We start from the raw sequence: 13,256 nt of genomic DNA on the forward strand, positions 1-13,256 counted from the left end.
CCTGCCTTGCCTTTCCTTCGTCGTAAAGAAAGAAAGAAAGAAAGAAAGAAAATTATGTAAGTCATAAAGATGGACCCACCTAATGAAGGGAGAAGCTTTAGAGAAGGAAGAACTACAGGTAAAATGAAATCTGTTTTTTTATTCTTTTTTGGGGACACACTGTCAGTCTGTTAACCAGGCTGTTAACTCAGCCCTTTTCTTATTCTTAATTGATCTAACAGATAAAATTATGTTCCAGATAATAATAGCAGCAAGTATTTCATGCTTATAGCATATGGATAAGTAATAAATGATAGCAATATTATAAGGATAGGAGGGAGGAATTGGGAATACTCTCTTATAAGGAACTTCCACTACCTGTGAAGCAGTATAGTGTTATTTGAAAGTGGATTTGGGTTAGTTATAAATGTATTTTCAAACTCAGGGCAACCACCAATAAAACATTTTTTATATAATACGCTGAGACAGGGGAAAAATTGACTCATACACAATTCTCACTTAAAACTAGACAAGGCAGCAAATGAGTGGAAGACCAAAAAAAAAAAAAAAAAAAACAAAGAATAAGGACAATGAATAAAATACATGTCAGTGGTCTTAAATATATCAATTAAAAGAGACTGTCAGAGTGGGTGCCAAAGAAGCCAAGACCCAACTATTTATGTTGTCTACAAGAGACCCACTTTAAATATGAAGATACAGTTTAAAAGTAAAGGAATGGAGAAAGATATACCATGCTACCACTAATCAAAGAAAGCTGGAATAACTATATTAATATCAGATGGAGCTAACATCAGAGCAGGGAAAATCATCAGGGGTACAGGGGACATTACATAGCAGAACCTGCAAGGCCACAGTGAGGAGTTGGCCCAAATCCTGAACTTGATGAACTAGAGCAGGGGTGTCCAATCTTTTGCCTTCCAAGGGCCACATTGGTAAAAGAATTATCTTGGGCCACACATAAAATACACTAACACTAATAATAGTTGATGACCTTAAAAAATTGCAAACAACAAAAACTCGTAATGTTTTAAGAAAGTTATGAATTTGTGTTGGGCCACATTCAAAGTCATCCAGGGCCACATGTGGCCCATAGGCCATGGGTTGCACAAGCTTAAGCTATAGCAAATTAGTTAGCCCCTCTAGCCTTCATCTCTTGCTCCATGAAGTAGGCATAAAGTGCTGGCCTCATGGGGTTGTTGTGAGAATTACATACTGTACATTGAGCACTGAGATCAGAACCTGGTCCAGTAATTAGGGGTCATAGTCATTGAGCTCATCATCAAAAATGAAATGTTCCTGGACTTTTAAACCCCTTGTCTATGATTCTTTTGTTATTTTGTCTTAATCTTGTAATCCAAAAATATCTATTATGTATATTATTTTCGTCTCTAATCACTAAGAATCATTGACTCTAAAGGCATCAAAAGAGAGTCACTTATAGGCCCAAATAAGTGATGAACCATCTGTAAAATATATTCATGGAGATGCCATACTGTTCCCATATTGACTTTCTCACTATTTGGAAATCCCTTTCTGTGTCTGGCTCAGGCTCTGCAAAATAGAATATAAATCTGTCTTTTCCCACCTTCAAGAATCTAGCCCAAGCCCAGTGAACCATTTCCTGAGCAGCCTCTCCTTAGAGAGTGCTGCTTTGCTGGTGCTACATGGAGTTATGTGTTCTGGAGGATGGTGCGTGGCCTTCCCCTTCACACATCCCACCCTGAACCATAGAACACACAAGAAGACATTTAGGATTGAACACAGTTTACTTTTCATAAAATGTTTATAAAATGTTCAGTGCATGGACTCCTTGGTGTTTCTGGTAAATAATGTGACTACTATTGTATTTCCCAATGGGAAAATTATTGTCTTTTGGTACAATATCTTAGCAGATTTATCTGTTACCCACTTTGACATCTCAGGCATAAATGCACAAGTACAAACACATCCTCTCAATTCATAATCCCTGTGGAATTGTGAATTTCCCAGAGGGGGAATTGAATCCTAAATCTCAGATGTGAAGAGAGCATTTTAGGTTGTCTGTTCTGACCTTTATGCAGGACACCCCTGACGGCATCCTTACCCGTGTGTTTGTGTACCAGCATCACTGGAGCACAAGACTAGCTCAAAGTCCACATAGCTCTCTGAATATCCAGAAACTACTTTTTTCCCCCTTTTAGCCTCTCATTTTTATCCTTCATTATTTCCAGTCTGGCACTTTATTCTCTCATTATTCATTAGAACTTCTTGATTGTCTGAGATTTACTTACAGGATCTGGTTAGAAATGTGGGAAAAACATATTGTTTGTAGTTCTAATGAAATACCCCCAAGAAATTCTGTTTTCCTAAGTCTGTATGCAGGATTTAGGGTATTGCACATGGTTTCCCAGACGCGTGAGGTCAGTGCTTTGTTATTGGCAGATCACCAAGAGAAGACCTGCCCTGTAGTATGAGGTTCCACAGGTCTCGTACAGGTTGAGCCTTGATGGACGATCCTGATGCCTTTGTGATGAGGAAATTTTACCTTTGGCGCAGCTGGGGCCAAGCTTCTCAGGATGACCGTCCTTGGCCAGGTGCTTACATGGAAAGCAGCTCTGGTCTGCTCAGCCCAGTGGCAACCCTCCACTTGCCCATTCTCGCATGTGTGTAGAAACTTTCACAGTTTCTTTTCTTGTTGGCTTCTTCACCTAAAATTATTTTCTAATTCACTGTTGCAATATTCCCTACCAGTTACATTGATCTGTTTTAGAGATTGTGATCATGATTGCAATTACTATTGACTTCACAGACCCTTTCTTTCCATCGTTCTGTGATGGGCACTGGTATTTCTCTCCAGGTATAAAAACATGTACTCTTTCCTACCTGACTTTACCGTTTTGGTTTCTGGCCACCTAATTTGTGAGGAACACCCAACAGATCTGCAGCCTTTCCAATTCTCATCACCCACCAGATCTTATCTCCTACTGACACACAGTGAGGGTGCCTTCAGTTCAGCCTTTCCATTAAGTAAAAGATGGGAAACTTACCTGGTGCTCTGTATTGCTTTCATTTGGATGACCAGGACATGAAGTGGGTAGATGAGCAGGGGTGGGCAAGTATAGCCGTGCAGAATCTTTAGAGCAAGCTGATAATTTCTGCAGGGCATTTCATCAAGTCCCATATCATCTGGCTTCCCACACCTGTTCTTCAGCCTTTTCTCTTATCTCCATGCATTTCCGTAAACACCTATTCCAGAGCTTTCCATTCTTAGATCCAGTCTAGGCCTCTACACCTGCCTCACTTCCTTTTGTGGCCCTACCTCTGACTTCACTTTGCTCTCAGGAATCCCTCAGGAGCGCTGTGCAGCCCTTTGCCATGTTCTATCCACAGTCTTTCTGTTTATTTATCTGTAATACTTTAATCATTAACTGTAGGCACAGCATTCATATAAACCAGCTAGCACTCAGCTAAATTAGAATCTCTTGAAATGCCCTTTGGGGAACCCTGCCCTAGAAAAGACAGCCAGACCCACTTCATGTTTTCATTCCTATTTTAACATTTGTCCGGAGTGCTCCACTCTTCTCACCATGAATCTCTGCCAACACCCATGGTCATGACCACCTCCTACATGAAGCCTTCTATGGCTTCTCTCAGCTAGAAAAGAATTCTCTGTAGCTTCAGAATATTTTATCTGTGTCCACCCTAAAGCTTTTTTTCTCTTTTGCCTTCTTGAATACATAGTTTTACCTCTCCTGCAAACTACTTACAGTTCAGAGTCTCAATTTTTTCATGTCTGTATTCCCCCACAGCCCTTAACAGAACTTTGATCAAATGATGCAAATGAATAACTGTTAAACAGATGACATGTGAAATCTCTGCCCCTTTTGACCCAGAAAGATTCACTGTAGTCTTTAGAATTTTCAGACAAAGTTTTAGAGTCTTCTGAGTATTCATTTTTCCCAAAAGCTATATCTTCTGGTATTTTAGAGAACTTATTTATATAATACAGAGATAGGAATGTAGGGAAATAAAAATTCTGTTTTTCAGAAATAAACCTTACATTTCTCTTAAGGTTTTTACATGTATCTCAAAATTGTATTTTTTGTTGTTGTTGTTGTTGTTGTTGTTGTTGTTTTTTACCTTGCCTCTCAGTACTATTGCAACACACTTTTGGGCATTTGAACCTTTTAGTCACTCTGTGAGGCCCATAGGGCAGACAACACTGCCCTTGTGCTCCATACATGTGTGTAGTTGATATGAGTGTAAATAATTTATCCAAGAGTACTTGATTCTGGTACCAAGTCCAGCATCCTGAATCCCAGTAGACTGAATCTCTTTAAGAGTAGAGAGGTATCAGTTTTCACACCTGTATGCAAATGCTTTTTATATTCTGTGTACACATCCTGTGTTCACATTATAGGTATATGTGTGAAGTCTAGGAGAAATTTGAATTCTAGACCTTCGTATTAAGTTACCCACCTCTTCCATGATAAAGGCAGTGCCAAAAATCTGGACACAGAAATCAGTCATATCATTGTTATGAACACAATACCTGCAGTTTTTTAGCAGAATGAGTAACTGACCAAACTGGGTAAGTTAAGCCACGCGCATTCCTCATTTGTCGTTTTCAATGTGGCCTCCCTCTCGGCAGTATTCCAATCCTGGAGGCTGGAGGTTATCTGTGAGGAATCGGAACAGAGTTCGGTTGTTCATTGCCCTGCTTTGAACAATCAAGATGTCTGTATTGCATCCTTGAAAGATTAATCCCCACAAATCAAATGGGTATTTTCAGATCATTTTCTGTGTCCCAAGGATTCTTTTTTGTCCTTGCTCCAACAACTGGGCATGTCCTTGTGCTAGCATGCTGGCTAGTGTTGCAACATGGACTTCAGTGTCATCACTTTGCTGCAAAAGGCTTTCTTTGCTTTCACAGTATCTTGCCAGGAAGAGTCCCTGGATATGAAGTGTCTTCATCTGGACCCAAACCTGAGAAAGAGAAATTAATTTGGGCTGCACCTTCTAGGTGTGTGCCTCCCCTGAGCACTGTACTTGTTTAGTCAAGGAACACATGATAGGGGCTCCACATGCAGCTCCTAATCTGCAGGTGGTAAGGAAATTCAGTTTGTCTGCAGTCGTGGAAAATCTTGTTAATCCCCAGGCTTTGGTCATCATGCTAGGAGAGGGCACTTAGGAGTCACTCAGAAACTTTAGGTGTTGTGAAATATACACGCTCAGCAGGATGAAATACCGAGATAAGGTTCTGTTTAGGACTAATACTTGATGTCGTCTTCCATTAAATTTACCATTGAGCATGGGATCAGGAGTGAGTGCTCCATGAGAACCCTTCCCCATCCACTTTGTACAGCAGCAGCACTGTTTTCCCTGGCAGGACCACTCACCCTGTCTGTACTGGAGCCTCCTGTACTGCCTCAGTGTCCAGTGGTCTGCAGAGCCTAAAATACCTGACCATCAGTTTCCACTTCCCACTGAGAATACTGTCTTCTTCTAGGAAGTACTTAAGTACTAAAGTACCCCTTAAGTACTAAAAACTAAAGTCAGAGACTATCATCATAGGGATAGGAAAAAAGGACATAACATATCTTATGGGTCAGTATCCCCAACTTATGGGGGAATATATCCTAGTTAGCTTGGTGAATGAGTTTTCAGCAGTCATCAAACAAGCAGGAGGCTGTGTGGGTAGGCCGTCCTGTAACTCCACTGGTCCCATGTACCTTACTCATACTGTCACAGGTTGGGATATATCTTGCTATGAGGTAAGGCAAGTCCCTACCCAGTTCTTCTTTGGCTTTTTTAGTCAATTTCATTTCTATAAATGTCTCAAAGTCAGCTTGTCAAGATACATACATGCAATGCATTAAATCAATAGGTCATTCTAGGAAGGAAAGTCACAGCAATATTGAGTCTTCTAGTCCAACAACAAATCTATCATTTCATTTATTTATACTAACATCTCTGAATAAAGTTTTGTAACTTTCTTTATACTTTCCTTGTTAGATCATTTTATATTTTTATGCTTTCGTAAATAATATTTCCTTTTCTAACCATTTGTTGCTGGTGGACAGAAATGCATTTGGATTTTTGGTGAATTTATTCTGTATCCGTTGACTTTGATAAACCCTCTTACTAATTCTGACCATATGCCATAGATTATTTTGGAGATTCTGTGAGTACAGTTATATCATCTAAAAAAACGACAGTTTTACTTCTTCCTTTCTAGTTTGTAATCCTAATATCTGTGTCTTGCATTACTGTATTGGCAAGGATATCCAGTGCAAATGTTGGTAGATGTGATGTAGGGGGATATTTCATTTCTCCTTCACAGTCTCCCACATCAGGTTCTCAATGTTTCACTATTTAGTAGTTGCTCTGGAATACTGTAGATATTCTTTAACAGATTAAGGAAGTTCCCTTCTATTTCAGGATTGCTAAGAATTTTTTTCCTTAACTGGATTTTGAATTTTATGAACCACTTGTTTAAATGTCTTTTGAGATGATTACCCAACTTTTGTCATTCAGTCTATTAATGTGGTTGTATACAGACTGATTTTACTGAAAATTGTGTTCTTGGGATATACCCGACTTGGTCATGATATTGTTATTTTTGCCCATTATGGAATTGGCCTGCTAATATTTTGTTAGGGTTTTTGTATGCATGTTCATGAGTGAGATTGGCCCCTCATTTTGGTATTAAGATTGTACTAGCCTAATAAAATGAGTTTGTTTTCTCTTTTCCTATACTATGGAAGTTTCTCCAAAATAATAGTTATTTGTTCTTTGAAGATTTTATAGAATTTGCCAGTGAAGGCATCTGAGCTGGCTTTTCCTTGTTAAAATGTTTTTTTCTACTATGTTTCATCTACTTTAAAGCTCATAGAATTATAGCTTTTATATATCGTCTTGTGTCTGTGTTTGCTAAATTTTATTTTTCTTCGCATTTGGCCATTTCATCTAAATTTTCAAATTTATAGCATAAAGCTACGTATATTTTCTAAGTATCTATAGTTGGATTCCTTTTTCTTTCTAATATTATTTATTTGTGCTTTTTTTTTCTTGATTCACCTTGCCAAAGAAATGTCAATTGTATTAGATGTTTTTCAAAGAACCAAGTTTTTTTTTTTTTTTCAACTTTTATTTTAGATTCCAGGAGTACATGTGCAGGTTTGTTACCTGGGTATATTGCATGATGCTGAGGTTTGGAGTATGAGTGGTCCTATCACCCAGGTACTGAGCTTAGTACCCAATAGTTAATTTTTCGACCCTTGCTCCCCTCCCTCCCCCTTCTACTAGTTCCCAGTTTCTATTGTTGCCATCTTTTTATACAATTTTTGTTGTTAACTTTATGTACATGAGTACTCAGTGTTTAGCTCCCACTTGTAAGTGAGAACATGCGGTATTTGGTTTTCGGTTTCTATGTTAATTTGCTTGGGATAATGGCCTGCAGCTGCATCCATGTTGCTGCAAAGGACATGGATTTGTTTGATTCTTTTGGTTTTTCAGTACTTCTTGAGATGGGTGCCTATCTCATTGTGTTGCAGTCTTTATTTCTTTGTAATATGAGCATTTGATTCTACACGGTCCCTGTAAATACTGCTATAAGGTATAAGTTATAATATCTGCTAGTCTTATTTGATCAGTTAGCTTGACATATTGCTAAATTTCCATTTCAGTATTTTGTTGACCCATGAGTTATTCAGAAGTGTATTTCTTAATTTCTAAACGTAGAGGTTTGTGCCAATTATCCTTTTGTTGTTTGTTGTCGATAGCTTTTTGGGCACAGAATATGGATTGTAAAATTCCCACCCCTTGAAATTTATTGAGATTTGCTTTATGACCTAGAACAGAAGCCAACAAACATTTTTTGTAAAGGGCCAGATAGTAAATATTTTAGGCCTTGAGTCTGTCACAACTAAATAACTCTGCCATTATTGTGCAAAAGTAGCCATAGAAAATGTGTAAGTGGGCCAGGCACAGAGGCTCATGCCTATTATCCCAGCACTTTGGGAGGCAGAGGTGCATGGATCACTTGAGGCCAGGAAATCGAGACCAGTCTGGCCAACATAGTGAAACCGCATCTCTACTAAAAGTACGAAAAAAATTAGCTGGGCTTGGTGGCACAGGCCTATAGTCTCAGCTACTTGGGAGGCTGAGGCACCAGAATCACTTGAACCCGAGAGGTGGAAGTTGCTGTGAGCCAAGATTGAGCCACTGCACTCTAGCCTGGGCAACAGAGTGACACTCTGTCTCCAAAAAAAAAAAAAATGAAAATGTGTAAGTGGATAACTCTGGCCATGTTCCATTAAAACTTTATTTATGAACTGAAATTTAAATCTCATAATTTTCACATCACAGAATACTCTTTTAATTATTTTCCAACTATTTACAAAGTAAAAAGCATTCTTAGCTTGCAGGCCATACACAAGGAGGTGCCAGGTTGGAATTAGACCCTGCTGACTGTATTCGTGGATCCTTGGCTGAGGATATGGTCAATTTTAAAAAGTATTCTGTACATGCTTGAAATGTGTTTTCTGCAATTGTTGGGTAGAGTATTTTATATGTTTCCGTTATGATGAGTTTGTTAGTTGTCTCGTTCAGATCCTCTGTATTCTTGCTGTTTTCTGGAAAACGTTTCCTTGGAAATATATTAATATTGAAAAGGACACAAATTGTAAGTGTACAGCATGATGGATGTTTTCAAAGTGAACACACTTGTGTAATACCACCCCAGATCAAAATAGCGGATATTGCCAGCCCCCAAAATTCTCACTCGTGCCCCATCTCAATCACTAATACAATGAAGAAGTGGCCGCTAGTCTGACTTTTGGGCCTGTTGATTCATTTTACTTGATTTTGAACTTTCTGGGAATGGAATTATGTAGTATGAACTTTTTAGTGTCTGTTTCTTTCACTCATCATTGTATTTGAATTATTTTCATGATGTTACATGTAGTTGTGGTTTATTCATTTTCATTACTGTGGAATATTCTGTTGGGTGAATATAACACAAACTTTTAATTTGTTCTCCTCTAGATGGACCTTGTGGCTGTGTTCTGTTTGGTGAATATGTGTAACTTGCCTTTTCATTTTTGTGATGGGCAGAGTTTCAGAAATTTATATAAAGTCCAATGTATTTTCTTTCTTTTATGATTTATGCCTTTTGTACCCTGAAAAATCCTTGCCTATCCTAAGGTCGTGGTGATTTTCTCATGTTTTTTTCTAGAAGCTTTATGGTTTTAGCTTTAATATTTCAGTCTATAATCCTCTCAATTTTTGTGTGTGATATGAGATGAAGGTCGAGGTTCACTTTTCCATATGGCTTTCCAGTTGTTCCAATGTCTTTATTGAAACAGACTTTTTTCTTCCACCAAACTGATATGCTGCCTTTAGTGCAAATCAATTACCATGTAGGTATGACTCTATTCTTGGACTCTGTATTTTGTTTTATTGAAATATTTGTTTATCCTGGTACCACTATAATGATTTCTTTATTATTATATTTTTATAGTGTGCCTTGAAATTAGGTAATATAAGTCTTATTATTATCATCTTGACTAATTTCTGTCTTTTCATTTCCATGTGAACTTAGAAGTATTTGGTACATGTATATTTTTTAAAAGCTTGCCAGAATTTTGATTGGGTTTTGTTGAATCTATAGCTTAATTTTAGCAGAATTGATATGTTAACAATATTGAAACTTCCAGTCCATGAACATTGTACATCTTTCCATTTATTTAACTTGTCTTTAATTTATCTCATCACTGTTTGGTAGTTTTCAATATAGATGTCTTCCATATTCTTTTATCAAATTTATTCTATTTTGATGCAATTATAAACAATGTTTTTACAGGTCTTTTCCCAATCATTGGTTGCTAACATTCAGAAATATAATTGATTTGAGGAGTATGTTGTTTTCTGAGACTTATCAAAATTCACTCACTAGTTCTAATTAAATTTCTTTGGACTTTTCATATACATAATTGTGTTATCTGTGAATAAAAACAATTCTACTTCTTTCTAACCTTTATGTTCCCTTCGTCTCCCCTACCCTTCTTTCTTTCTCTTAATTTTCTTTATTGTAGTGACTAGGATCTTCAAAAATGTTGAGTAGAAGAGGTGAACATAGACATCCTTGCCTTTTCAGATCCCTTTAGGAAACACTTAATCTTTCATCATTAATTATGACACCTTTTTCCCCCTTTGAGCTCTCATTAAGTTGAGGTATTTCCCTTCTATTCCTGGTTTGCTGAGCGATTTTGTTCTGTTTCGTTTTTCTAATTATGAATGAGTTAAATTTTATTTAATGCTTGTTCTGTATCTGTTAAAGTCATATTGTTTTTATTCTGTATTTTGTCAATGTGGATTTTTGCACATTGCTAAAATAAATTGCATTGATGGATTTATGAATGTTAAATGAACCTTGAGTTCCAATGGAAAATTCTGCTTGATCAAGATATATTGTCCTTTTTTATCTTGCTGGATTTAATTTACTAAAAATGCATAAAGGATTTTTGCATCATTGCTGAGAGATGTTAGTCCATAGTTTTCTTATCATGTCAGCTCTTTATGGGCAGAGACAGTCTCTCATTCATTATTGTATCCCAAGCCCCTTCACCAGTGCCAACCACAGAAAAGGGGCTTTACAGATAAATAGTTTTTGAGAGAAGTTAAAAGACCTAGGATGGAGACCCACATTCATTAATTTAAATTATTTAAAATATTAATGAATGTAACTCATTTAGCAGGTATTTGCCTTCCAATTGCGTGTCAGGTACAGTGCTACTCAGAAGGGGTTTTCTTCCTCCATCTCTAGCCACTCCTTCTTTTCTAATTGTTTCTCATTTCTCTAAGCTCTAAACATTGGAAAGCCAGAGCATAGAGTCCTTGAGTCTCTTTTCTTGATCTTTTGTTGATGTTATCTGATCTCATGGCTAGAAGCATCATCTCTAAATGAACAGCTCCAACCTAGGCCTTTCCCCTGACTCTAGCATGGTATATCTACACTTGCTCAATACATCATCACTGGATACTTAGCATGTCTGAAGTTGAGCTAATGACCCTCCCTCTCAGTCTTCTCCATTTCAGGAAAAGGTAGCTACAGCCTTCCAATGGCCAGGCTAGAAACTGTGTCATCATCCTTGACACCTCTCTATCTCTCCCATCTCATTAACCATCCTCAACAAATTCTGACAACTCTGCCTTCAAAATGTATCTATCACCTTTCTCTACTTCTGCTGCCATTCTGATCCAAGCCATTACCATCTCTTGCCTAGGTTATTCAGTGGTCACCAGCTAGTCTACATAATTCCCCTTTGCAATTTTCTCAACACAGGTGCGAAAACAATACCTTTGAAATGTAGGTTAGATCATATCCCCTGCTTCCCTAAACCCTCAGGAGGCTTTGATCTTTCTCAGAATAGAAATCCAGAACCCTTAAAACTTCCTACAAAGCCCCCTTGTGATCTGCTTGACTTTAGCTCTTAATTCTTCCTTTTACTCGCTTGGCCCCAGCCACGGTGACTTCCTTGCTGTTGCTTAAACATAGTCATTCTACTCCCACCACAAAGCCTGTGCTGTTACTCTGCCTCGAATGTTCTTCCATTAGATCTTCCTATAGCTTGTGGTTCATTCATCACTTTCTTTAGGCCTTTACTGAAATGTCATCCTCTCCTTAAAGCCCTCCCTGGCCATTAGAGCCAACTGGAGACCCCTCCCAAATATAAAGTTCTGTTGCTCTTCCCTGCTTTATTTTTACCTTAGCACTTTTCCTGCCTATCATATATTTTATATGTTTATACTGTTTATTCTCTGAAATCTCCAATAAATTCCAAGCTCAATAAATTCAGGGATTTTTGTACTATTCACTCTTGTTTCCCCAGTGAGTAGAACAGTGTCCATCACATAATAAATGTTTTCTGAATACATGAATAGGCAAGTAATAAGTGAATGAATATAAGAGTTACATGATCTCGTGGAGCTCATGTAAGAGTTGTAATCTCATGGAGCTTACAATCTCCATATTAGTGAATAAAATTAAAGAAATTCTAATGGGAGAAAAAGGAGAGAAAAGAAATAAATCCAAAAAAGGCAAGTACAGAAACTTGTGAGTTTTCCACATAACAGAAATGGGTTCCGCTAAGAAAAGCTAGTCTCTATTAAAAACAGAAGCCGGGTGTGGTGGTGTGACTATAATTCCAGCTACTCAGGAGACTGAGGTGGGAGGATGCTTGAGCCCAGAACTTCCAGGCTGCAATGGGCTGTGATTGTGCCCCTGCACTCCAGGTTGGGTGACAGAAGGAGACCCTGTCCCAAAAAAAAGTAGAAAGAAATGAAGGTAATACAGTATCTTGGAAGCAGAGGGGGGAAAGGTCAAGAAGAATGAGGACCGTGTGGGACTTTGTAGTTGTTGACAGGGATCGTCATCATCTCCTTTAAGAGTTAATATACATCAGCACCCGTGGCAGGAACATTACCAATTCCATAACTGGTTTCAGACGGATGCAAGACTAGTGTTGTGCAGTGAAGCATGTCTGTGTATCATGCATAATTCACATGATGTAGGCACTTAAGAGCAATGCCATTTCTATAAATGACAACAGAAGAGAAAAAACGAATAACCTGGTAAGATTTTGTCGTTGAAAGTTTGGCTGGAGAATGCCTAGTAGAGGAGCATTGTGGAGCAGTCCTGCTTCACTCGATTTGAAAGCCCTGGACCTGCGTCCTGTTAACATCAGCGTCTGCTCTGTGGGTGACAGCTTACATGCTCATTGCAGGTCTGACATCAGTCAGCTACTCTCATATCTTTGATTTGACTTTTACCAGTTTTTAAAATTTGTTTTTCCATTTCAAATCAACAGGTTCCATTTTTTGGGCCTCTGTTCGATGGAGCCATAGTGAGTGGGAAGCTGCTGCCAAGCCTTGTATGTGCCACGTGCATCAACGCCAGCAGGGCTGTGAAGTGCCTCATCCCACTCTACCAGAGCTTGTATCTTTTTGCTTTAAATATGTAACTTACTAACCATCCCAGAATCAAGATTCCTGGCAATTTTTCATAAGAGGTAAGTATTCAAAACTCAATTGAAGAGGGAAGAGAATTTTTTTCAGTCTCTGTTAAAAATAACATAGTGTGGTTTTTCATAGCATTTGTTAATTTATATTAAATATAACAATTTTGTGCTGCATTAAACTTAGAGTTTACTTTCATGATTTACTCACATACGTTTGTGTCTGAGAAGCTGTGACCACTATGAGATGCTCCTGTC

General features: G+C 38.1%; 1 protein-coding gene across 7 annotated transcripts in view; it reads left to right on the top strand.

Moving 5' to 3' along the window:
- RALGAPA2 (Ral GTPase activating protein catalytic subunit alpha 2) overlaps window positions 1–13,256 on the top strand; it is a 322,744-nt gene that overhangs the window by 225,570 nt on the left and 83,918 nt on the right. For 6 of the 7 annotated variants that reach the window (XR_013398579.1, XR_013398580.1, XM_015149541.3 and 3 more), the window contains 1 exon segment: window positions 12,852–12,979. Coding sequence is in view for 5 of the 7 variants with exons in the window: in XM_015149541.3 (XP_015005027.1) it covers window positions 12,852–12,979 (128 nt within the window). In the remaining 2 variants the exon portion in view is untranslated. 7 annotated transcript variants of the gene reach the window in all.

The sequence above is a fragment of the Macaca mulatta genome, chromosome 10, assembly GCF_049350105.2.
Source record: "Macaca mulatta isolate MMU2019108-1 chromosome 10, T2T-MMU8v2.0, whole genome shotgun sequence".
Lineage (NCBI taxonomy): Eukaryota > Metazoa > Chordata > Mammalia > Primates > Cercopithecidae > Macaca > Macaca mulatta.